The 26,452-nt window shown below is 48.3% G+C and overlaps 2 protein-coding genes across 3 annotated transcripts in view; one reads left to right on the plus strand and one right to left on the minus strand.

Moving 5' to 3' along the window:
• Positions 1 to 2,122, plus strand: part of Mrpl13 (mitochondrial ribosomal protein L13) — a 31,452-nt gene extending 29,330 nt beyond the window's left edge. For both annotated transcript variants that reach the window (XM_023702339.1, XM_004642281.2), the window contains one exon: positions 1,807 to 2,122. Coding sequence is in view for 1 of the 2 variants with exons in the window: in XM_004642281.2 (XP_004642338.2) it covers positions 1,807 to 1,828 (22 nt within the window). In the remaining variant the exon portion in view is untranslated. The remainder of the gene's footprint in view (positions 1 to 1,806) is intronic.
• Positions 2,123 to 20,527: 18,405 nt separating this feature from the next.
• Col14a1 (collagen type XIV alpha 1 chain) overlaps positions 20,528 to 26,452 on the minus strand; it is a 174,705-nt gene continuing 168,780 nt past the window's right edge. Inside the window, exons 45-47 of the mRNA XM_004642282.2 lie at positions 24,686 to 24,763; positions 22,914 to 23,069; positions 20,528 to 21,336 (exon numbers count right to left, since the gene is read on the minus strand). Coding sequence (XP_004642339.1) covers positions 21,257 to 21,336; positions 22,914 to 23,069; positions 24,686 to 24,763 — 314 coding nt within the window. The 3' untranslated portion in view covers positions 20,528 to 21,256. The remainder of the gene's footprint in view (positions 21,337 to 22,913; positions 23,070 to 24,685; positions 24,764 to 26,452) is intronic.

Consider the following 26,452-nt stretch of genomic DNA (forward strand, 5'->3'; position numbering starts at 1 on the left):
CTGCCTCCCCATTCACTCTCCCTCCCTCCCTCCCTCTTTCCTTCCTTGCCTCCCTCCCTCCTTCCTTCCTTTCTTCCTTGTCCCTTCCTCCCTTCCGAGATGGAATCTCTGAGTTGTCCAGGCTGGCCTTTAAGATCCTCCTGTCTCGGCCCCTCAGTAGCAGGGATTATGGGCAGTCGCCATCAGGCCCACCTAACGTCTTTAAGAAATATGTGGTTTCTTAGATTTCCTGAAATGGTTTATTCTAAACAATTCGTCTCTACTTGGAAGCTAAATTATCTTGCTGGGACTAACACTGTCACTAATTGAACTGTGGCACAAACGCTGTACTCAATAACTTTGCTACCTTTTATTCATAAACTACAGGATTTTTTTCCCACAATTTTACAGTATCCACTAAAATCTCTCTAAGTATTCTCCTACAGTCAAAAGGTAAATTCTTTTATCAAAATGATCTTGTTTTCAAGATAACTTGGTAGGGTGGGGCTCTGGCCTTTGTGTGTCCCAAGCCAGACTCTGCCTTTTGAGGTAGGCTCGTTTCCTTGGGGAGTGGCGGGTGGCGCTTAGCTAGGGCTGTGCATGGGGAGGGCTCTGCTGTAGACGCTGAGGACCATGTACAGTGCCGAGTAACCTAACCACTTTGGGGCGGTTGCCACCACTCTGGGGATTTTCTGTAGCACACAGGCCTGGTTGTTTCCTTGTCCAGAAAAGTAACAGGGTCTTCAAAAAGTCTGCCGCAGAAGGGCAGCATTCTGTGGTTCTTCCAGTCAAACAGATCGTTGCTGCAGAACACTTGCTGGGTCTGAAAAGTACCACAGTCCTGAGGGTGAAGTAAGGAAAACCCTAGATTAGCTAATTCTTGGAAGATCCATTAATCTCCCAAGTAGATTCCTTTTTATTTTTTAAATTTTACTTATTTGGTACATGGTCTCGTTACGCAGCTCAGACTCATATTGATCCTCCTGCCTCAGCCTCCCCAGCACTGGGATTACATGTGTGCACTACCATGCACGGCACGCAGCACTGATTTTCCTGTAAGCTCAACACTGAACCCAACCCTTGACTTTGATTCAGTTCTTGTTCAGTTCAGGTTTCAGCAGAACTGTAGAAAGAATTAAGTTCATGAACTGAGGACCTACTGTATTACAATAACCATCTATGTCAGGGAAAACCCAGCTATGTGTAGTAAAAATATCAAAGTTCGAGTATTTATACCTTTAGAGAGAGAGAGAGAGAGAGAGAGAGAGAGAGAGAGAGAGAGAGAGAGAGAGAGAGAGTGTGTGTGTATCTCAATGAAAACTAACTAGTGTAAATAGGGAAATTATTCGTTTCAAATTTAACTTTGTAAAGGGCCGGGGAGATAGCTCAGTGGAATATGTGCTTGCCTGGCAAGCGCAAAGTCCTGAGTTTGGTCCCTGGTACCACCAAAATGAAAATAAAAATAAAATAAAATTTAACTTTATAAACTCAGCGTATAGTTTCATATGAAGTTTAAGCTTAAAAATCACAGCAATTCTGTGAAAAGAGGTTAATAAAAGTGTTCAAAATTAGAAGATGGAAGGTGAACAGAAGTCAGTAGATGCATGAATCTCTAGGTACAAGGTGATCATATTTGTACCTTCAAAAGGATGTTGGAACTTCCATTTTGTTATGTTTTTGCTTTAGTGTCTTGTACAGCCTTAGATGAAATGTAGCAATTTCTCGGTGAAGTTACCTTTCCTTTTAAATTGGAAAAATAATCCTCCTCAGCTAGGAGAAAATGAAATGATGATTGATGGCGAAACAAACGATGCTTTTGTCTTTCAGACCTGAAGACTACCGGCTGTAGGAGGCTGGAAATTACAGCAAATGCCCAGGCTGAGGGCTGCTTCTCCCGCTGGCCCCCCTCCCCCAGGATGTGGCGAGGAAGACGCCGCTCCCAGTCACCAGGACGGCCGGGGGGCTGAAATCACAGTGAAACACTTTACTTTATAGATGGGTGTGTCATAAATGTTATGGGCTGGGGTTAGGGCCCAGTGGCACAGCGCCTGCCTGACAAGTGCAACGTCATGAGTTGGATTGCCACACCCACCCCCAAAAATGATATAAGTGATTGTAATAAAACTGTTTGGTTAACATGCACTGATACAGCATTGTGGTTATGAGTCATAAAACATTGCGTACCCGTGTGGAGTTTCCCAGGGCCCAGGTCACCGTTCCTGCTCTGTGCGCAGGCCCCCTTTGCTTTCCCTCTCTTTGGCTGTTTCATTCAGCCTCTCACGTGTCTGAGCTCAGCTCTCCTGCTCAGTGTGGTAAGGTTAGCTCTGAAGCCCTTATGAACTGCTCTCAGGTCTCTCTGGATCCCAGGTAGACCCTTGGTCTGCATGGCAAGAAAATAACACAGTAGTCCTATCAGGCTACCCTGCTGAGCAGGGGTGATATCTGGGGTGTCCTGCACTGAGCCTCTTCTTTCTCCTGCCCCTGCTTGGGTCCCACCATAATGCCAGGAGTTGGGAAACAGCATCACATCCTCATCCCCAGGGCCCTCAGGTGCCTACCAGTGAGCAATCCATTTCATAGATGGAGGGGCTGTGGAGAGACCTGTGAGGATGGGGGCTGGGCACCGGGGTGCTGCTGGAACCTCAAGCTACAGCGAGACAGAACCATGGTGTAGCAGTGTCGGCGAGGCCAAAGGGAACGTGAGCTTGTAAGAACACTGAGGATGCTCGCAGCAGAAGAGCTCTCGTCCAAGAACACTGCGACAAAGACAGAAGATAACCTGTGCGTTGTTGCTGTGCACATGTGCGGTGCGCAAACCAGCACCAATAAACAAGCCAAAGTCAGAGCAGGCCTAACTGGCCCTATACCAGGCAACTGTTGCACTACAGGTTTACACCAGGTAAAGGTGAAAAATCACTGCCCGGCTGAGCATAAGGCCCTGGGAGGAATATTTCCTACCTTTTCTCTCGCACCACTGTGCCCAAGTGTGTCACCCTTTGTGTTTTGTCCTGCTGTGTCCCAGCCAGCGATACTGCAAGGTTTTGAAACAGGAAAAAATGTGTTACAACAGCATGTGGAACCAATATGAGCACCTTGGAAACGTAGGCGACAACACTGAAAAGAAAGAAGCACCTGTGTGACTTTTAATCACCTCCTCAGAAGGACTGACCCCCAAAAAGCACTGTCGTCACTGAAGATCACTGCACCTGTCACCTGTGTCACCCAGCCTCTCCTGGGTCCACAGACACCTGCATCACAAGAGGGCGCACTTAAAACAGGTGGATTTTTGGCTTAAACGCATTTGGGGAAATGACTCCAGCCCGTAGGCTACAGCTGTCTTTCCATGCCTCCACTTCTCCCCAAAAGCCATGACCACATACGTAGTTGGAAGTTTGTCGTGGGGTACAGAGGGCCATTCCTCCTTGCTGATCAGAACAGTGCTGCATGCGCCCAGGTATTTGTGCATTCATTAGGAATGTGTGGGGTTGAGAACTCTAGTTACCTCCTCCACAGTCCTAAGCACCACTCACTCCCCATCCCCAGCAGATCTGGCCAAGAGGAGATGCTGCCCTCTGCCACCAGGTTGGGGACCCCCCCCCCCAGTGCACCTTATGGAACTGTGCAGAGCATCTTCATCAGCAGGCATAGAGCATCTCAGGCGTGCAGTCAAGACTAAGCAGCAGGGCAAGGTAAACTCAACTTCAAAGCAGGTCTTTACACCTTTGCCCGGAGGAGTTTCGTGACTCCAGCCAAATTTCTGCTCTAAATCAAGCTGACCCCTGAGAGCTGATTGGTGAGATCCATAAATGTCTCTTGGTTTAGAAGACCGGCCGCGTGCCGCTCCAGAGGCCTGGTTGGTGGTACTGAAGCATTGCTGCCATCTTAGAAAGCCATTGGAGAGCAGAATTCTATTTTATTTAAAAGGTTTAATGTGAGTGATGGAGGTTTTCCAACAAGTGCACGTCAGTTACAGCTGCCAGGCTCAGGTCCGGGCCCCTGTGGCTGGCTCCTTCTGAGCCAGGTCGAGCCGCTGCGTGGTCCTCTCTTGTTTCTATGCTGCATTCACCAGTTTGCTTTTCTGCCTTCTGGGAAAGAGGTTCAGCGGCGCATTGCACCAAGAACAACACTAAGCATCCAGGTCTCCTGGCTCCTGATCCCTCCATGGAACAGGTAGCAGGGGCTCAATCTGCAAAGCCGAGCAGCCCCTGGAGGACTTCTGCCGCCAAGCCCTACAGTACGGAGTTTAGATTGGATCAGACCCTGCTGCACAAGGAAGGGATTTTCCAAGACACATGCTGAAGCTTTGCTTCAGCTTAAATGCAAGCTCCTGCAGAATGGTATTTCTCCTCTGCCCTGAACACCGAACACGAGAGAACTGAGTAGTTTTGTAGCGATACTGCCTCTTGGGCCTTCACCTCAGACTCTCACCTGAGATTCGTGCCAGTCGAAGAGGTGGTCCGCTCCACCCAAGGGCAGCTTTCAGAAGACCACCTGCCAGGCTAGTCAGGGTATGTTTTCCACTCAAAGAGACAGGACCTCTGCAGAGACACTCATTTGAAACCTCGATTTCAAACAAAACTGTACTTCAAGATTTCACTCGGCTCTCCCAGCTCTTGTGCTTCCATTCCCAAGTTAATACCTGTTAAAGCCTTGCACATGGCATCTGGCTCTGGCCGGATACCTGCACTTTATTGGCAATATCACCTAGGCCTGGCTCATCAGCCCACGTAAACCACTTCAAGTCAAGACTGCAGAACGATGACGCCCTTCGCTGTCGCCTTCAGCAATCACAAAACTGAAAGGAGTCTGGCTGTTCAGAGGAAACCAAAAGGACAAGGCATCTGTCTTTACATTCTGGCAGAGGCACGCAGTCCAAATAAAATGTTTGTCTAGCTTCTTAGAAGAGCGTTACTGGATGCTTCACTGTTTGTGCCCCATTTCCACAGTGTGGGGGCAAAGCCAGCAACTCGGGAGAGGTGAGTGTGTGTGTTTCTCAGTAAAGTGGACCTGGGACCTGCACCTTGGAGCAGTAGGTGCGCAGCCACTCCACGGTCGGTATTAACAAGGTCCAGCTGCAGTGTTTCACTGCCGTTCAACCAACATTGACATCCCAACACTGGACACCTACAGCTCTTCTAAAGTGCTTGAGATCCATACTCCTGTATAAGTAAAACCAAGTTCCTTCTTGTCACAGAGCTACATCTGAGTGAAGAATAGCAGATAATTTACATAATATATAAGTTAAATCAAATTTGAAATACATCTTCAGTTTATCCCCACCTCAGAATCTGCCATATCCAGCGTGTGAGTCATCTTCGTTACCTCCCAATTTGTGTGGGTCAGGAATCTGGCATAAGATAGCAGGGCTCTCTGAAGCCTACAAGCAAAGTGCTGACCAGGAAGGCTATAGTGGTTGACAGCGGTTATCACTCTGACTGGATCAGAAGACTTCTGGATGGTGACTACGGTTTATATCTAGATGAGTCCCCCAAAGCCTCAAGCACTCATAGGTGCTTGGATCTGTGGATCCAAGGTGGATGGATCTTGGAGGCATGATACCAGAGAATGAGTCCACTGCTGAGCTTATAGCTACAAGTCATGCTGGGAGGCGAGGAGGTGGGCCACAGGTCACGTGGCCTGGAAGGCTCTCCCTCCCTCCCCCCTTGGTCCCTCTCCACCTCCTGTCCACCCTGCCGTGGACTATTTCTCCTCTGTGGGGCCACCTGCCAGGCCACCCTGCCTTGGAGCCAGCCCACTATGGGCCTAAACCTCTGCAGACTGTGAGCCAAAGTAATCCTTTCCTCCTTGAGACTGTGGGTGGCCTCTTGGGCTTTTTCCTGCTCACTTCCTGGCTGCCATAGGTTGAACAGCTTCCCCTCTGCCATCCTCTTCCACCATGCTGTTTCTACCTGGGAGCCAGAAAAAGCGGGACTCAAATCTCAGATCCCTGAGTGTAGCTGTTTCTCTGCATTGAATGTGTCAGACACTTAATCCTGAGGTGGAAAGATGACTCAGCAAAGTGCTTGGTGAGGGAGGGGTCCATGTTCAGGCTGTTCTGGGGCTGGTGGAACGCCTTTCCCTCTCTTTAAAGCCCTGAGGGTCGCATTTCCTGGCTGGCTTCATCTGGGGGCTGTGGCAGGCTTTCTGCTGCAGAATGCAGCCTGCGGAAGAATGCGGCCTGCTCACATGGGCCTTCCCGCCTCACCACTTGCTTCATGCCAGCCAGCAGGCTAGAAAGGCTTTGTAGGCCAGTGAATGCTATGACAGAGAGTAGTGGAACCACATCTGACCATCACAAGCCAACCGTGCCCTGCCCACTCTCCAGGGAGACCATCGGCCTGTCACCTCACCACAGAACTACCTCGGGTTCTGATGTCTAAGAAGTCTCTGTGGCCAACCCCTTCTTACCTCAGTGAAGGTAGCGGGTGTGTGCAGCCACACAGCCTGTGGACCACTTGCCCATTGCCCTCCTCTGATTAAAGGTTCTGATAGGAATATGAAACATAAGAGAAGATTCATTGCTTCCCTACATGAATTATTTAATATATTTATTTGTGGCCGAAGGCAGCTCTTCTCTGCTCAGGTGGCCCAGCAAGGCCAGAAGTTTGGACACCCATGGGAGATGGGACCACGCCCACATCAGCTTTTCTGCACCTGAGCACTTACACAGCACACAAAATGCCACGGTTTCTCCCTTCTTAAAGATATTTTTCTTGATTCCGCTTTGTGGTCAGTTACCCTCCCCTATTTTCTTGCTCATTTTTGCAGCAAAACTAATCCAAAAAGTGGGAAATCCTTAGTTTCTCTAAGTTTTTCTTTTTTCTTAAATTCCCTCAGACTTTTTCCCTTTTGTTCTGTGTAGCCCGTGCTTGCGGTACACGATGTTCACGCTCCCCTGGGGAGCCATTGTGTGTGGCTGACCCATCCTCATGGCCCTTGACACCGTTCTCTCCCCTTCCTCTCCCTCCCCATCTCTTGGTCCCCTTCCCTTTGAGCAAGTGCTAGCTCCCTACCTCCTCCTAGCTGTCTTTCACCTTGTGCTTTCCTTATATTTGGCTTCCTCCTAGAAGGGAAACCATGCAAAATCTAAGCTTCTGGGTCTGATTATTTCCCTTAACGCGATGGCCTCCAGGTGCCTCCACTTCCCACCAGAAGATGGCTCGCCTTATCCTGTGGTCGAGTCATACCCCATTTTTATTACCCTATTTCATTCCGTTCATCTACCGATAGACATCGAGGCTACTTCCCAGGTTTAGCTATTAGGATTGTGCCATTATAAATTTGAAGATTATAAGTGATTTCCGTATTTCCCACTTAGCTCAGAGTGAAAGCCATCTTTACCCGAGAGCCTGGAGTCCAGCATATGTCTGGCCTGGTGGCTCCCTGACCCCATCCTCCACAGTGCTCTCTCTGTTCCTTCCTCGTAGCCCTGCTGACCCCCTGCTAAACATCCTCCTTCTCAGGCCCACGCCTGTCCTCGGATCGACCCTCCTGACTCCCTCCCTCAATGCCTTGGAGTCTTGGCTCAAATGTAATGTCTCACAAAGCCTACTGTCCACGTTGCTGAACATGACAGTCCCCTTTCATCCCCAGCTGCTACATTACCTCCCACGGTCCCTGTGACTTTCTTCCGTATTACTCACTAGGTTTGTTTTCTGTCCCTCCCAGTAGAATACAACCTCAGAGACACTAGAGATGTTTGCATATCCTGTTTGGCCGTGTATTCCAAGATCCCGAAGTGTGCCGGGATACATTTCGCTTCACCCTTGCAATAGTGCCCATGTACATGATAACTTGCAAATGTCTTCTGACTTGTCTTTAAGACTTCCATGTCAGGCTGGGGAGATACCTCAGCGGTCTAAGCACTTGCCTGGAAAGTGCAAGGACCCAGGTTTGATCCCCTGTACCATATGCCAGGCCAGCCCCAGAACCCAGATATGCCGTGCCGGCCACTGAAACCAGCCATAGTGGCCCATGCTTGTAATGCCAGTGCTGGGGAGGGTGAGACAGGAGGATCACCATAGTATGAGCTGCATAGCGAGATCCTCTATCAGCAGAAAAAAAAAGACTTGAATGTCTACACTCTTGATACATCACCCTTCTGCTCACCTGTGGCATCAACCAGAGCTCTGGCAGGCTGTCCTGAGAGTAGACTCACTTCTTCTTTTTTTTTTTTTTTTATTTGAGAGAGAGAGAGAGAGAGTGTGTGTGTGTGTGTGTGGTGTGTGTGGTGTGTGTGTGTGGCCAGCTCAGCCCACCAGGGGGCGGGGCTGGCTGGCATGTGGTGCTGGGGGATTGAACCGCGGTCCCTGATGCTTTGCTAAGCTTGTTCTAAGTAGGTGCTTTAGACCACTGAGCCATCTCTCCAGCCCCTAGACTCACTTCTGCTGCCTGAGCCGTCTCCCATTTCCACAGGGACCCTTGTGCTCTGCCTCAGAGGACTCCCATAGCAAGATGGTGTCCTGTACCAAGATGGCACCCCCTACCAAGATGGTGCCCAACATTAGATGCTAGCACCCCCAAGATCACAGCTTAACCAGAGGGACTTAGGAGGCAGAGGGGAGGATGCTTCACCTCCCACGCTGGGGGCCCAATTCTAGAAAACACTTCTCACTCCCCAGAGATCATGGAGGGGGCCAATCCCTCTGCCTCCAGCACCCCGACCATGCACCTGGTACTGGCTCATCTGCGTTCCCTGTCTCCTCCATTCCGTTGCCTCACTGTGACACCCGTTGTCCACTTCCCAGGTCAACTTCTTGCATAAACATCCTCCTTTCATTCCCATTATCTGGAGAACCCAAGGTGAGACATGCTGTAGACCATCCTTGCCTTGAAGGCAGATGTAGCATTTTATTACTCCCAAAGCAAAACACATACTCCCTCTCACCTGGGATAAAATCCCTACAATGTACCAAGGCCCTAACACTCTCTGAGTTTGCTCCAACCCCATCTCTATGCCCGAGTCTGCATCTACTCCTGTAACATTGATAATTCTTGATCATATCCTCCTTCTTCCATGTCCTGTTTCATACTTGGAAAACTTCCCTCAGCTCTGCACTGCCTCCCTGTCCCCACCATGTCTCATTTGTCACTGCTGATCACCCTTCGGTATTTATGTCCCCTTTCTATCCCTGTATATGCATGTGCGCTAGCCAATCCATTATTGTATTGTAATTACTTAGTTTTCCATTGTGGGTTAGGCTTATTGTGAGCAAATCAATGGGTCTGGGTCTGTGTGAGTGTCCCAAGCCCTCAACATGGTTCCTGACCCATTAAAACATTGAAAAGAATGCTTGGCATATTTTTTAGGTCCCTAGTAAACATTTGTTGCCTAAGTGATGACAGCTTTATTAGCCACGGTAACGCGAGCTACTCTAACACACACAGTTCTGGATGGTACTCATTCAGAGTGTATTCTCTGTTCATGTCACAATACTCTGAGCCATTCCTGACCAGTCACTGGCCTTCCCCAAGTCATCCTACTGTGCTAGGGCTCCAGCCTGCTTACGACCCTGGTGGCCTCTGCACCGGACGCCAAGTGGGATGGCGGCAGGTCGGTACTGCAGAGCCGGCTCTGCCTCTTGCCAGGCAAGGCAGTCCCAGGGCCACTCTGAGGAAGCTGGGAAAGGAGTCAGTGTGGACTGCACTGTGACGAGCCAGTCTCAGGCACGACAGCCAGCATGAAATTCTCTGTAACCTTCATGCACGGCTCTTTGCTGGGCCCCAAGCTGTGCAGACGAGAAGCACGACTTTAATGGTTCAGGGAAGAATGTATAGACAGCAGCTCTAAGCCAATATATAGGGGTGATCAAGCTATATGATAAATATTTAAATTAAAAAGTAATTTATTACAGGGAAAGGCACATTGCCATTATTACCTTTCACAATCCTGCCCCTCGCTTTCCACCCACTTATCCCCTTGTTCTTACCCTTTTTGGAAGCAGGTCTGTAAGTCCTCTTTCATGAGCTTATGAGGTCTGAGAAAAGAAAAGCTACAGTGGGTGCCACGCTAAGGGCCGTCCACCAGGAAGGCAGCTCGCGAAAACATCGTCATGCGTCTCATCTCCTCGTCACTGGATCTAGCACAGGGTGACTTCTGGCTCTTCCCCAAGGTCGAAACGACCGTGAAAAGTCAACTTTTTCAATTGACACAGGGCCTCAAGGCAGCTGCGGCGGTGTAACTACAACACTCCTGAAAAAACTTCCAGAGCTGCTTCCCCAAGTGGCGAGAACGACGGGAGAAGTGTGTTCAAAGTGAGGGGAAATATTTGGAGGGGGACTCACCATGGTATTTCTTTCACTGTGACTTTATTGTTGTTTTTTTTTGTACTGGGGATCAAACTTGGGACCTTGTGCTTGCCAGGCAGGCACTTATGCTGCTGAGCTGTCTTCCCAACCCTGTAACAACTTTTAAATGTAAATATCCACCATATTTCTTTTTATCACACCTGATGAGTAACAAAGCAGGCGATTACTTCCCAACACCTCCAAGGTTTCTGGATGCTACCCGCTTTGGTAGGTGTGACATCAACATTTTTTAAAGGAGCTAACGTCCAGAAATGGGACACAGGCTGCAGAGATGTCCCTGTGCAGATGTCCCGTCACGTGACAACAGAAGCGAGCAGCCTGTTTGCTCACTACCATGCTTCTCGCGGTCACTTTCGTCCCTTCTTGTCCTTGAGCACTGCCTTTCCCTGTGCAAGTGAGGATCGGACTCCTTTAGAAAGCACCTCTAGAAAGTACACGTGAACTGCGGTTGCGATCTCAAGGGAAGAGAAGCGAACTTCTCCCAGCCCCAGCACCTGCTACTGCCATGTGCACAGCCAGCTGCGTTCTCGGTTGTCCGTTGCTCAGTCCCCAGAGCTGTGGCTCTGCTGATCCATGAGGCAAAGCTCCCTGGGGAGAGGAGTAAGAGACAGACCTGAGGCACAGCTCCAGTGATTGCAGCACGCAGCTGCGGTGACATCTCCTTGGGGTGTCCAAATCCGATAACAGGAATGTTTGTGAAAAGAACTTCACTTGTGAAATTCAGATCTTCCTGCCTCATATCACCCAAGTTCAGAGACCTAAGAGAATGTGAATTTGGAAAGAAGCACAAAACCAAATTCTCTTGGGCTGGCCAGATAGCTCAGCCGACTAAAGCACTTGCTTAGGCAGACACAGGGACTGGGGTTCAATCCCTGGCATGCCATGCCGGCCCCACCCCCAGGGCGCGCTGAGACAGCAAATAGGTGTGCACCTGTAATCCCAGCGCTTGGGAGGCTGAAAACAGAAGGATCACTACAAGTCTGATCTGTGTAGTGAGAACCTAAATACATTTTAAAAAAGAAAGAAAACCAAATTCTGTTTGAAATATCTACCCAGAAATGAAGCATACTTGAATCCTAATGCATTTTCACAGGAAAAGCGTAGCTGATGTTAATGATTTCATGACATAATTTCAAAGAATAGTCAGGGAGACATTTTATCAGGTTTCACAGAAGTTGGGCCCAAGGATAAGACGGTGAAAAATAAAAATAAATGTCTTCAGTAATCATACTTCTCTTTTTTGCTTTATTCATTTTGATTGCTTTGTTACCATTCAGAATTAATTCTGGATCTTAAAAATATTTTTGCTACTCTGGGTTTCATTATGAATCTTCTTTTAAGCTAGGTTAATACAAATAAATTTTGTTGATTGGTCATGGATTTTTAAGTCAATAAAATAAAATGAAATTAAAGAAACAAAACCAACCTGATTACTCATGTCAGCATATGTTTTTATTGCATAGTTAGGCACAGAGAAAAAAAATGAATGATTAGTAGCACTTGTTTACTTATGAATGCTACCACAATAAGAGATTTATTGTACGACTGCTAGTAGTAATATTTCACTCCTTTTTTTTTAATTTTATTTATTTATTTATTTGAGAGAGAGAGAGAGAGAGAGAGAGAGAGAGAGAGACCAGCTCAGCCTATCAGGGGGCGGGCTGGCTGGCATGTGGTGCTGGGGGATTGAACCGCGGTCCCTGATGCTTTGCTAAGCTTGTTCTAAGTAGGTGCTTTAGACCACTGAGCCATCTCTCCAGCCCTATTTCACTCCTTTTATTAAAGCTTTTTCAAGTGAGCATCAGCTACCACCTTTCCAAAATATTTAGACTATTAGAATGTGGAATATAATGTTAAAATATTCACATTAAGGAATATTCTCTTATTCCATATTCCATGTCCTTAGTTATCATGATGATATTAAAAAGTTAATAGGCTACTTTACCAAGCAGAATTTTATTCTAGGGCTGGACAGATAGCTCAGTGGCTTAAGCACCTGCTTGGCAAGTGCAAGGTCCTGAGGTTAATCCCTTATATATATATATATATATATATATATATATATATATATATGATTTTATTCTAAAACCTGTTGCCATTTTACAGTTACTCCCGAAAGCATATGCTAGTTGCAAAATATTTTTAAACAATATAGAAATATTAGTGGTAGGTGAAATAAGGCCTTTAAAAAATCAAAGTTCCTGCAACCCAAAACTCAGGAGGTAACCACTGAGAAACATTTGGAGTTTATCTCTCTCCACTTACAGGACAGGGAGATGAACGGAAAAATAAATACTGTTCATACTGTTATGCTACTTGCTTTTTCTCATTTCATGGTACAACTGGATATTTTTTGTCACCCAAATTCCTAATGAAATCGTGTATTCAGATGAATAATGTAAAACTCCTACAAGTATATCAGTTGCTTTGTTTTGCTGATGATAATTATTCTGAAGCGTGAGAAGAACCAGGGCTTCATGGCCAAGGATTCTGCAAACGCTGAGCGCGTCCAGCGCAAGCAAGTCCTTTCCATCAGCTCTTCCAAAGTCACATCAGATTAGAATGAAAAGTTACGATTTAAAAAATATTTATTTTGCTTCATACCTTGGAAACCTTCAATCTGCAAGAAAGTGGAGCTTCCCGGTGGGGACAAGCCCGAGGGATTTGGCCGCCTGGAGGCGCAGCCTGCGTCAGATAGTTAGTCATCTAGTCGCCGTTAGTCATCTGGTCACCGCAGCCACGCTTCCCTGATTCATCGCTCTGCAGTCCCTTTCGCTACTCAGAACACACTCTGGAGAGAAAGCCTCACGGCCAGCATTCCCTTCTGAGCCACTCTCTGACCCTCCAAGCTTCTGCCTCACTTGTGAGGCAGCCGTTTTCCTGATCTTCAAACTTGGAATGGTGGAGGCATTCTTAGCTCCTGCGGGTGGCTTCTCCAACCCCAGCAGCCGTGGAGCATGGCCCCACATGTTTCCTGAGCAGAAGCCGAGCGGGCCTCCTCTCAGCCCCCACCCACACTGCACGGCTGGGGTCCAGACCTCCCCAAGACACAGTGGCAGGCAGCGCACTGTAGACAGACAAGGGCACCTAAACTTGGCACCCATCAGAATTAAAATTCCTGCTCTGTTTCTTCTACATATGCATGTAAACCGAGATGTGGCACTTTGTTTATTCCAATATCTAGAATCCAGGGAATCTGCATTTTCGTATGTGCACATCAGCCTGATAGAAGGTGCCCAGAAAGCAGCTGGTCCGCGGGAGGTCTTCATTAAGCCCTCTCCGCTCCACCCATCTGTCTTGCACAAGATCAAGATTGCACTCCTACAAGCAGCTCCAGACAAGTCACTCATCTGTCTGAAACCTCTGCGAGCTCCCAGTGCCCTCGGGTAGCATGTGCACGTCCTGGAGTGGGCCCAGAGTCCCGGAGTGTGGTCCAGCTCTCTTCCTTGGCTGAACTGAGCAGGAGTTAGGGACCTCCTACAGAGGAGGCTCCCATCCAGCCCCAGCACCCACGCCGTGGCTGAGCCCATTGCAGACGCCAACTCAAAGCTGCACTGAGGCCAGGTGAGGGCAGCGGCACACGAACAAATACACTTAAAAGAAGAAAGATTTAAATACCACCTCACATCCTGAAAACTGTAAAGGAGCTACATTTCCAAGCTAAAGGGCCTGATCTTTGATTTTCAGGTAGCATGCCTGTGGTCTAACTTTCTGCCTTCTACCTAGAGAAAATTCTTCCTGCTGCATAGTATGCTCTTTGTCCCAGATGATGGATGAGACTGTTATGCATTGTGCCACACTCCTGGGTTTTAGGGAGCATTGTTACCACTGTGTTGCCCACCCAACGGAACAACTTTGTGGCTGATACAATCTTTTTCTCTTTTCTTTTTTTTTTTTTTTTTTTTTTTTGGTGGAACCGGGGATTAAACTCAGGCCCTTGCACTTGCCAGGCAAGCGCTTATTCTACTGAGCTATCTCCCTGGCCCCTGATATAATCTTAAAGCCCTTAGAGTCCTTAGAAGTATTTCAAGCACTGGCCAGATAGCTCAGTGGATTAAACTGCCTGCAAGCAGGCGCAGGGACTGGGATCCCCGGGGCCTGCTGTGCTGGCCCTGCCCTAGGAGTGTGCTGAGACTGGGCATGGTGGTGCACGCCTGTAATCTCAGCTCTTGGGAGGCTGTAAACAGGCAGATCACTAGGAGTCCGATCTAGTAGTGAGATCCTGAACACCCTGTAGACCCTTCCCTAAAATACAGAAGAAAAAAAAGAAAGAAAGAAATATTCCACATTTATGGAGCAGAAATCTCACACGTGCCATGTTAAAAACTGCATACAATGTGGGAATTCAGAGGTTAAAGTATCCACTAGAAAAGGGAACTCTGGGGTCACAGTTATCAAGGTGGCTGTGGTGGAGTTGAGGGAAGATGTCGCCAGGGAGGGGACCTCAGGCCGAGTCTTGGGTCTTGGGTGTGCATGTGAGTCATTTAATCAGGGGTGGGGTAGGCTCCTTTCCAGTGGAAGGAAAAACATGTCAAAGATAAAGAAACAAGAACTTGTGTTAAGGGCTTGGCAACGGGCTCACCAGGCTGTAGTTTGTAAGATATTTGGTTGAAAGATCTATCAAAATGTGTTTAATAAAAAATAAGCACAAATAACCAAGCTGGAGAATTCTTGTAAACAGAAATGAAAGAGGGGAAGCCGACAGGGAGAAGCCCTCCCAGACGGCACATCTTTCCCCTCCAGCCCAGAGCCCTGAAGTGGACCCACACGCGGTGACTCCGGAACTCAGCCGGAGCCCTAGTTTCCCTCCCACACTCTGGCTTGCCTGTTTAACAGCTCGTACACAGTTTATCAGAGAAACTGAACTCATCAACGTTTCTGTCCAGAATGTGTGTCCTCAGCGGGGTGAACGCAGCTCCATCTTCATGGCTTACACCAGGAGCCTGGGCTCTCCCAGAACCATCACCTCCTCCTAGCGCCCAGCCCATGAGGAGTCCACAGCTTCTCCCCTGGCTCTGATGCCCCAGGCCACCGGAATGCTGTGCCCTCCGCCCCTCAGACCCATTCTTCACCCTGTGCTGATAGTCATTGCAAAGAGGTGTTTCTCAAACTGTGGTCTGAAGCGGAAGAACAAGAAGCAGACAATCTGCTCCCCACCCTGACTTGTGAAAACGAATCTTTGGAATTTCTTCTGGGTCGAATCTGCACACCCATAAGCCCCACGTCCACTGCTTTTTGCCATTAAAATTGAAGAATTATCCATATGAAGGTAGAGTAGCCCACAAAGTAAGGATGGTTATCTCCAAGTGCAGTGCTTGGATTTGAGTTATAGCTATGTGTTTAGGGGCAAAGAATTTAAATTTTCCATGCTCTGTCCCTTTCCTGGGGAAGTTAAGAGAATAGCAGACCAGCTCCTGGGGTTTCGCGAGGCTCAAGTGAGCCAACATAGGCATCGTTGCTTTTGTCATTTCTCACCCATAGTTCAGGTTCTCCTCTGCTTTCTAGCTCATGGGAAAGTAGTTCTCCAGTTCTGTGAAATGAAATGTGTCAAGTGCTTGCCTTAGGTGAAAGCTACACAAGTGGAGGCCACATGTGTCCCTTAGGGGATGGTTCTCCATGTCCTTTTCCTTGAATGGCAGTAAGTGTCCCAGATAGCAGCAGTGCGGCACACTAAGCCCAGAGCTGGCAGGTGGCTGCCCTGCCTTCTCCTACTAAGAAGAATGTGTGTGCATCGTGCCACTCCTGGGTTTTAGGGAGCACTGTAACCACCGTGTTGCCCCCCTACGGAACGACCTTGCGGCTGATGCAATTCTAAAGCCCTTACAGTCGACCTAGCCTGCTGGAGTTACTGTTCCGTGACCACTGCAGAAGTCCAACGAAGAATCGAAGACAGATTTTCTCTCCACCAACTCAGAGCTTGCGCCAGCTCACGTCACCTCCCTGTTTACCATCCCTCAACCTGTTCCCATGGAATTTAAGGCGAACTCTCAAGCACTAGCATCCTGCTGGTGCTGGTCCCCTTCACCTCCTTCCCGCCCCTGCCAACTGGTCTCAGAAGCCCCCTAGCATGCAGGACACCGGCCCCCAAGGGCTCTTAGACCGCTCAGGCCTGGACTGGACTCCTCGGCCCTTTTCTTACCTTCATTTCCCCTGATGTCAGCCCCTCAGAGGCCGGCTCTGCCCAGCTAGCAGGAGCAGATCCTTGCATGTCTCCTTGTTTCCCCTTTTCTTGGCAATTTTCTGTCTTCCTTTTTCACCATGATCTAGAGTTCAGGTTGCTCATCTGTTTCTGTGCTTTACTCCTCCTTCAGTGTGCTGGAGGAGGAAGCTCTGAGCAAATGGAGTGTTTCTCTCTCTGTCTCTCTCTCTGTCTTTCTCTCTGTCTCTGTCTCTGTCTCTGTCTCTGTCTCTCTCTGTCTCTGTCTGTGTCTGTCTGTCTGTCTGTCTGTCTCTGTCTCTCTCTCTGTCTCTCTGTCTCTCTGTCTCTCTGTCTCTCTGTCTCTCTCTGTCTCTCTCTGTCTCTCTCTGTCTGTCTGTGTCTGTCTGTCTGTCTGTCTGTCTGTCTCTCTGTCTCTCTCTCTCTCTCTCTCTCTCTCTCTCTCTCTCTCTCTCTCTCGGGTCTCACTACATAGCCCAGGCTGGCTGGCCTTGAATTCAGGGTGATCCTCATGCCTCAGCCTCTTGAGTGCTGGCTTTATAGACATGTTCCACCAGGCCAGGCTAATCTTTCTTGTTGGTGACTTTATCCTCCGAATTAAAATGGACCCTGGTACACAGCAATATTAGATATGGAAAGCCTACAGTGATTAAAAAATAAAAATGAAAGAGGGTTGGTTGTCTAGAACTAAATTGGGGTCTTATGGCATACAAAATTACTCTAAAATCATGATTCCCAAGAGAAGAGTTTCTAACAAAAGTGATAATTCTGAAGAGTAATATCTTTTGTAAATGAAATGATGCTTTATTGCTTTCAGAAAACAGTACAAATTATAAATTAAGATAAATGTATACTTCTGCCAAGATAAGCAAGGCAATAAAAATGCACTTCCCATCAGCTTTCATTCCAGGCAGTGTGCTGTAAACACAAATCCAGAGTGCGAGCTACACCTTTTATGTTGAGCATCTCACTCAGTAAAAGTCTAATATGCTGGGTCCAAGTGATGACACACTTCCAGCTCATGAAACCTTCCTGTAGCTTAAATCAACAAATTGAAAGCAAGCATAATCAAAGCCATGTGTATTTGCACAACTCAATATATGAGTAGCTTAGAACCTCTAATGGTTTATATTTTAGCATCTCTAGCAAAGGTTGAGAGGTTCTGTGTGACGTGGTTTGGGCTACTTGTTTCCAAGGGCTAAATAGTAGAGTCTATAGGATATCCTTCTCTGTCCTCACTCACTAGTTGCTGTAGACTGAAATCTGAGGTGGAAGGCTACAGAGTGACTAACTGCACCCTAATCCTCGAAGGTGGAAGAGTGCTCTCAGGGTTCTGGGTCAGCCTCCTCCTTGCTGTCCGATTCTGTGGGTGTCTTCGTGCAGCACAGCTGCAAGGGAAAGGCAGTGGGCTCTCTGCTCTCTATCTTCCGCCCCTTCAAAGACTCCAGAGGCTGACTGCTTGATCCTGAAAGGTACCAAAAAGGCCCTGCTGGCTGAATGCTTTGGATGATGAAGTTGTCACTTAGTGTGGTATACCTCACAGAAGGACAAGAGGAGCCCAGAGGGCTAGGTCACTCGGCAACCAGGCAGCTATTCTAATCAGCCTTTTCTTGATCCTGAAAGAAGCCAGCCCAAACATCTTTAGCCTTGCCTCTGAGACTATGCGCCTAGTTCAACGACAACTTCTCCTTCTCCTTCTCCTTCTTTTTTGTCTTCTTCCTTCTTGTCCTCATTCTTCTCCTCCTCCTCTTCCTCCTCCTCCTTCTTCAAATTGTTGCGGTATTGTGGCACAGAGACAGAAAAGATGATTAATACAGGAATTTAATATCAGAAGTATAATTGTTGTTGTGACTATACTTAACCATGTGGTTTAGAAGACTTTAGAATTGATTTGTAGAAGAAGTTTCAAAAGTTTTGGAGATGCAGTTGAGAGGCATAGAATGCTGTAAGCAGAGTCTGATGGGTGATCAGAAGGTTGATAGGAATGTAGACAGAAAAGGCCAGGCTAAAGCTGTTTGGGCTGGGAGCAACAGATCCACTGGTAATTGGACTAGAAGCCATGTGTGTTATTCTCTGGCAGAAAAAAAAAAATGTCTACAATTTGCCCATGTTTTGAGACTTAGTGAGATGCTAAGATTACGGACAGTGGACTAATTAATCTGAGGGAGGAATTTCAAGGCAGCCCAAACTTCAGGCTGTTGTGTGAGTACTGCCGGCTGCTTTCAGTTAGATTTACAGTGTGAGTTGGGGACATAAAGACCAGAAAAAGTGGGGAAACAGATTGTGGCCCAAAAAGCAATATAAAGGTGGAACCAAAGGAAATGAGGTTGCTGAGAAGATTGGTGCCATTAAAAGAGAAATGGACTGTGATATAGAGACAAGTAAGAGGCCTGAGAACACCTCTGGAATCAGCAAGCATCGGCCCAGCAGAGGATCAAAGGAGCAAAGTGTGAAACTTTCATTTGAGAGAAGAGTCTCCAGCTCCCTGCTCAAGAAAAGCCACCTGGGGAATTGACTCCCTGGGATTCTTTTCAATATGCCCAGCGATCTAGATGCTCAAGGACTGTGGTCTCCGTGGTCCAGGGGGGCTTGGTTACTGCCTTGGTGTCTTCCACATGACGCTGGTTTGACTGGCATGCAGAATATGAGGGTTGTGGGCAGGACAGAGAAGCTTCCACCCAGATTTCAAAAGAAGACCTGGGAGGCCAGGCAGGGAACCTCGGAGAAAAGAGTGTGTAGCTGTGGAAGTGAGACTGAAGGTGCAGTGGAGACCCAGGGAGTCAGGATGCCAGGAACGGGGGCATTCCTTTACACGCTGGGCTGCGAACAGTAGGGGCACAGGGTGGGGCCAGCCAAGGCCCCCGGAACTCGCATTTCACTAACACATGTGCTGGGTGCTGGATATGGAACTACAGGACTTGTTTTCCCTGTGGGTTTTGGTCTCGCTATGATCTGGGTCTGTTCTATCCCTCATTCCTCCTTTTTGGAATAGGAATGTTTACCCTGCGCCATTGTACCTTGGGATTGTATAATTTGATTTTATTTTTTACAGACGTTCACAGCTAAGACTCTGAGTTTTAGAAGAGATTTTAGAAAACTGTGGGGACTGTTGAGACTTGTGGAAGGGATTATGGTGTTTCCAGTTGTACACTCAATGTTGCATTACGTCAGGTAGAATTATAAATTTGCTATGATTTTATCTGGAAATTAAGTATGCTTAAAGGAAATGTGTGTAGATAATAAGTTGGCAAGGAATAGAATGTGGCAGTTGGGGCAGTGTGTCCACTTGATTGTCTGTGGGATCTGCCCAGGGCATTGGTGGATCACAATTTTGGGGGTGCCTGTGTGGGTCACAGAAGTATAGATGTGGGGTCAGTGTCAGTTGTTGACCTCTTCTTCTCTCAGCCACCATGAACTAAGCACCTTTGCGCCACTCCCAACTTCTGTGATGACATTTCTCTCATAGGACCTGGTCGCCATGGACCAAATGCCCGGAAGCCACAAACCAAATTAGCCATCTCCATCTCCTCCTTTAAGTCGGGGGTGTCTCATAGTCGTACCAGTGTGTACAAGCTAATACACACCCCATCTCAACACTGTAAAACTGTTTGTTCCCATGAAGATGCTACAGAGGCCAGGCACACACAGACTCCTTGTGGGTCTCTCTCATTTCTCGTTAACTCAGTTCTTTCTCAAATACTTTTCTATTTTGCAAGAAAAAGACAAGTCTGATTTAAAGCCTAATCTATTAGATTCAATTTTGTTTGTTCCTGGCCTTTTTGAGGTTTTTCAAGCCAATACTAGAAGACAGAAGGGCTCCTTAGGAGCCACTGGTACATGTCATTTAGCAGCATGCTTACCTCTGCATTGCATCTGCCACCCAGTAGATGGTAAGTGAATAACAGAACTCTGTTGCTCTGGGTGTTTTAGGTGGATTTCCTCTTTTGTTATGCTTTTTACTGCAGTCAGAATGAATGAACGAACGAACGAAACTTTGAACGCTTACCCAAAGAACGGCAACTGTTGTTATGCGGGCACTCGACTAAGACCACAGAAGTGCAGTAAAAACAATCCACATGCTTTGTTTTAAATTTTTATTTGCTTACAAAAGAAAATGGAAACATGTTCTCAAAAACTCTGCACATACAAAGTAATCCCTGTGGACGAGGAGGAGCAAGCCCTGGGACACACTGCTGGGCAAATCAGAGCTGGTGGAGAGTTGTTACTTCACATGAGTCAAAAGCCCCTGAGAAGCTAAGTCCATTTTTAAAATTACCAAATCCAGAAAAATTACATTCTAGAGCTTATTTCTGGATACCCGTGAGAGCAGTCACTATGTGATCTCAGAGTGGACAGAGCAGGCAAGCAGAGGTGTGTCACGGTCCTGACCCTTTCTCATCGGCAAGGCCGTGTCTACAAGGCTGGACCAGTGGTCTCACCGGCGACTCCCCTCGGTCCACTCTCCTTCTGCTGGGGCCCAGTTCCCTCCAGCACTGCCAGATCAATCTTGTTCATGTTAGAACTTGGGATCACCAACCACACAAGATTCCAGAGTTTGATTTATTTTCCCAATTCTTGTTTGGACACTCTTCTCTGAAGGAAACAGCAAAGGCAACTCATCTCGAAGGTGACATAGATTAAAGGGATCTTTAAAATAGGACTTTTGTTAATTACACCAGTATGTGAGCACTCTCTGAGGGGGAGGTCTGGGCTGCAGACACGAGCTCCCCAGCACGCAGACCCCATGACAGCACTTTCTTGGGTGAAGTCCTTAAGAGATCTTCCGTTGGTCTGCAATGTCCTCGGAGGCTGTCAGATCCCGGAGCCCCACAGCTCCAAGGCTTCCTGCTCATCTTGGACAGGGGTGAATTCAGGCTGATCTGGATGGGGGGCTAGAGAGGAAAAGTGGGGTGGGGACTTGATAGGACCCAGAGACCACGAATTGAGAGCCTCCCCTCATGTGGGTCCTCTGAGATGTGGCTTGGTCCATCAGCTACAGAGCGATCCTGTGTGCCCAGAAAGCAGCAGCAGCCTGGCCCCCCACGCCCATGCTGCCACCCCCTTCCCAGGCCTCAGAGTGAGCAGAAGGAAAGGATGCTGTTAGAGAAGTGGTTGGAAAACTAGAATCACAGCCAAGCACTTAAATAGTGTGTGGTTTATTTACAAAAGAAACCCTGAAAATGCAGAAGAATTACAAAAAGAAAAACATAAAATTTAAAAATCAATCTCAAGTTAGAAGTCCATCCTTGGGGGACAGCAGAGAAAAGGGTGGCCAGGTGAGGGAAGGAGAGTAGAGGGGCCAGGGACAGAGCCGCTCACGTCTGCATGGGGCCAGCACAGAGGAGGGTGTCGCGCAGCTTTGTTATTACAGCCCCTCGCAGGGGCTGGGGCGGACTGCTGTGCACCACCATACACCTCCACCTGGCCGAGCTGGCGCAGTCGCTCTTGCCAGCACTGACTGCGTGATCGGGCTGTGTCCCAGTGTCATCCCCCATCACATCTGGAGCAGGAAGAGCAAGAGCTCTGAAGTGGAAAGGCAAGGAGGCAGCTGAGGCAGGAAAGAGAGGAGCCCGTTGTCAGGGGCAGGGCTTAGCCGTTGTGATTGACAGGACAGTTCGGGATCCAGAGCCAATGCCCACGCCACGGTGACCACAGTGGAGGACATCCACGTCAGTGCTGGTAATCGTTGTAAGGGATCAGGTCTTAACAAGGGATGGGGAACGGGACGTGAGAGAACGGGGAGAGAAAAGACGAACAGAGAAAAATACATCAGCAAGGCATCTACCGATTCCTCTGGCAACTAAGGTTAACTTTCTCCTGAAGCAGCACACTAATTCCACTGAGTAGGAGGTCTACTGCCCTGTGGCTATCTCTGACCCATCTCCCAGTAACTGCAGCAGAAAAGGTCCCTTCGCGGAGCATGCACAGAGCAGGTGTGTCTAGGAAGCATTGTCCTTTGGGATCTCAGGCCAGCGGTGAGTCATGGGGCACAAGCAGGACGATTTCGGTTTCCTCTAAGCTTACTCTTGAGGTCACTTGGCATGTAAGATGTCACCCCAGAGAATCTTGGGAAACTGCTTAATTATGGGGACAGTCTAAATTTTGAGGCTTTTTCTCTAAAGCATAAATTTTCCAGGGTGTCTTGGCCACAGCTCAGTAGTAACACAGAAAGGGCCCCCCAAAATGTTCGACCACATCCTATCCTCTACGTGGCCAGAGCTGAGGTCAGAAGCCAAGTTTCTGCAAGCAAAGAAGGTTTAGTGGGCTGTTATCCTGAATGTCCTCACAAGGGCTTAAATGAGCAGCCTCTACGGTGATTGCACCTTATAGCAGATGCCTGCAGGTAATGTCAGGTGACGAACAGTTCAAGCTCTACTTTCCTGAGACTCTTCTACCCTTCGGAGTGTCTCCGCCATATTGCGGTAGGAATAGTAAAACTGCTCCCAGCCCACGCAAGCGTGGCACTTACCTCCCACACCATAGGCAGAACATGATGATGGGTCGCAATATCCAGGCTGGCCGGAAGGCCCTTGCGGACCTGGTATGCCCAGGTGGCCCGGGGGACCCCTTGGTCCAGGGGAACCAGGGGGCCCTGGGCTGCCAGGCCGACTCTCCCCTGAAGGACCTAGAAATCAGGGGCAGATGAAGAAGGTGAGTTTTGGGACCACTGTGAAGATAACGGATTCTTCCAAGAAGCAACCTGACACCTAAATGTGAGCACAGTCAGCTCCTGTCCTGCACTGAGCTCGTTCCTAAACTAGATCCTCAGGCACAGGGCGCTGCTGCCACCATGCACTGTCCTGGAGGCTAACGCTTGTAATCAGCTTGGGAACCCGGGAAGCAAAGTTTTTTGTTTTGTTTTGTTTTTCTTTTTAGACCTTGTTTCCTCCCCAGTGCTTTCATTTTCCAGTGCAGCTCTTTGTGAATTCAACAAACGGGCATGCACACACCCGTAGGCACACACACACACACACACACACACACACACACACACGTGCACACACATGGACACACTCATCTCAACCTCCGAATCTGGCTGGAAGACTTGTGCAGATTAGCATTGGCTCGCGCCTCCAGAATATTAAAATAAAGTTGTCTGAGACTGAAAAACATTATCCTGGAGAACAGAAATGCGAAGACAGAAATTGGATCCAACACACTAAAGTTTCTTCAGGCTATCTTACATCAACTGAGGCTGAATGGGAATGGAGGGCCATTAAAATATTTTTCAATTTAAGAAGTGTGTAGGCTGGGGTTTGGGTTTTGCATGCTTGTTATTTTTAGTCCTGGGTTCCAACAGTGTTTAAAAAACACTGATCAAGTAGAGATAAACCTATTGAATTAGAGCTGAAATGAGAAGTGGGGACAAGTGTTACCTTCTATTCCAGTAGGATGGTGGCTCTAGACATAGTCAGTTCCCTTTGACCCTAGTCAGTTCCCTTTGACCCACACCCGCCAGCCACTCATTCTGTGTAGCACATAATTTAAGGTCAATTCTTCATACCATGTGCAATAACAGAAGTCTTTAAAATCAAAGAGGTTCTATTGTCCAAGAAATATCTCTTACAATTATATTCCAAAGTCATTATAAGCTTGGAAAGACAAGTCCACAAAATATTTGATTTACTGGCTAGGAGCAGGGCTGTAAACATGCAATAGGGTGCAAAGCGTGATGTGACTCAAGTCAGGCCATCCAGGAACTGTTCTCGAAGCAGCTGCTGCGACAGAACTCCCAGAGGCTCTTGGGAAGGCACCGCTGGCACCTCTCTAAGTCCCTGTTCTCTAGATTTCATTGCTTGCCTGGGGCCATGTGACAGCTCAGCCTGGTGAACTGCAGTGTGAGTCGAGGGCCTCCGTATTTAGTAAGGGACCTCAGCACCTTGTCTCTCTTTCTCTTTCTCTTGGAGACTACTTGGCCCCTGACAGAGGTCGGAGGGTCCAACATGGAAGAGAGCTGCTCTGCACAGCGGGACTTCGTGGCTCTGAGCAGCCTCCCCACTGTTCCTCCAAGCCTGTGGGTTTCTCTCTCCTGCACAGCCTTAGCCAGCCAGCCCAGCTCCAGCAGCCAGAAGGAACCCAGAACATGTCACAGTCTTGAGGGTGCCTACCCCAGGGAGGGTCATTAGAGGGCATTCTCTCCCACTAGGTACAAAGACATCCTAGGACCATTTTCCTCACCTGTGACAGCCAGAAAGGATAAAGACTCCTGCCTGCAGTTTTTCATTAGGTAGAAAGATTTACCTGCTGGTCCGGGTGGGCCTCTTGGACCTTGAGTTCCAACGCCTGGATTTCCTTTCTCTCCCTTGACACCAGTTAGACCTGTTTCCAAAAAACAAGGAAGAAAAAAAAGAGAGAAAGAGGATAGAGGGAGGGAGGGAGTGAAGGAGAAAGGAAGGAAAGATAGGAGGAAGGGGAGGAGGAAGGAGAAAAAGAAGTTTTCTTTAAAAGTCATCTCAGTATGTAGCTCTGTCTTTACAGGTTTGCAGAGCACCTCCGCTGGGAACAACGAGGAGGGCTGGTTGTAGTTATGGGGACCGTGGGACTTGGCGACCACATTCCGACCCTGGCAGCTCACACACAGTCCTCGCAGGAGGCGGTTCGTACCGGTGCATGCAGCCTGCGGTACCATGCAGCAAGCACTTTTCTCTCCTTCCTGCAGAGGCCCAGAGCCCGCCTGGCTCTGGGCGCATTAGGCCCAAGACATAGCAGCGGGTGCACGTGGACCTGTCTAAGATTCTCCCTTTGGTCTGCCCTGTAATGGATCTGAACATGGCATGAATTACAATTAGGCAGCACACTTCTGAAGAGCATGAATTTCCATTAAAAACTTGGAAGCGCCAGGAAAGCCTGTGTTTGATTTGGCTGAGTCAGGCCCATAAAAATCTCAACCTATCTGACTTTCTTTTCCACTGAGGGGCCCGTTTCTTCCAAACAATGTATGGTGTGATTAACAAGCTATGCATTTCCCAGGCACGAGCAAAGGGACATAGCCCCGAACACCTCATCTTCCAGACAGGTCCCTGCAAGGGAGGGCCCGGCTCCCCGAGTTGGAGGGCGCTCGACTGGCCCGGCCCCTGGCTCCCTTGCCGAAGGTCTCTGCTTTTCAGGAGCAGCCTCACATGGAAAGAGCAGAACGCAGAGCAGCACCTCTGCCGCATCTCACCTACTGAGAAGTGATGTCCGATGGGCAGAGCCTAGCAGAGAATGTAGATGAATGAAAGCGGCCACTGATGGGTGATTTAAGGTTCTGTGCAATTGTCTCTCAAGTATAAAAGCACCACGTCCCTGACGTTAGCTCACAGCCCCTCTGAGTGCTGACCATCAAGCACTGTACCACCCTGCAGTGTATCAGGACAGGCGCGCCCTGGTAAGCATCCTGGGCTCCTGCTCCTTTACGCAGGGCTGGGACGCGCTGCAGCTTAGCTGCCGGGTGCTCCTGTCCGCCGATGCTTGCGCCCTGACGTGCAACTGGGAATTTAGCAAAAAAGACCCTGCCTGTGTTAGAATTGGCGTTACTGATTTTGAAAGAATGAGAATGGGATAAAATAGACAGATGACCCACAGCAAGCTGCTCCTGATTAGCTGCGGTGACTCAGGGGCCTCGAGGGGCCTCCTGCACCGCAGGGTCATCTTGATTGCATAGCAGCAGAAAACCCGGGCTGAGGGACAACCAGGAAAGTGCTCTTGGAACAGCTCCACCATGTCCTGAGCTGGCCTCTGCTTCTTGGTAGGAAAGCAAAGAAGGCTGCAAGCAGATAACCTGTTAGCCTTCGTATTTTAGTTCTACACAGAAAAATAAGTGTTCAGGATAAATCCTGAGGGGATTTCACTGACCTTATCAGACCCAAAAGCTACAACTCTTGTTGCATAGGTCCTGCTTTACCTCGGTCTTAACCATCAGCAGAAAAGTATAAAAATAAGTATAAGAAGTAAAGCCATGCTGTTATGTTGAGCTGTAGGGGACTCAGGTCAACAATTTCTGACATTGCCAGTCAAGCAGAAGACCCA

The sequence above is a fragment of the Octodon degus genome, unplaced genomic scaffold, assembly GCF_000260255.1.
Source record: "Octodon degus isolate 3935 unplaced genomic scaffold, OctDeg1.0 scaffold00148, whole genome shotgun sequence".
NCBI lineage: Eukaryota > Metazoa > Chordata > Mammalia > Rodentia > Octodontidae > Octodon > Octodon degus.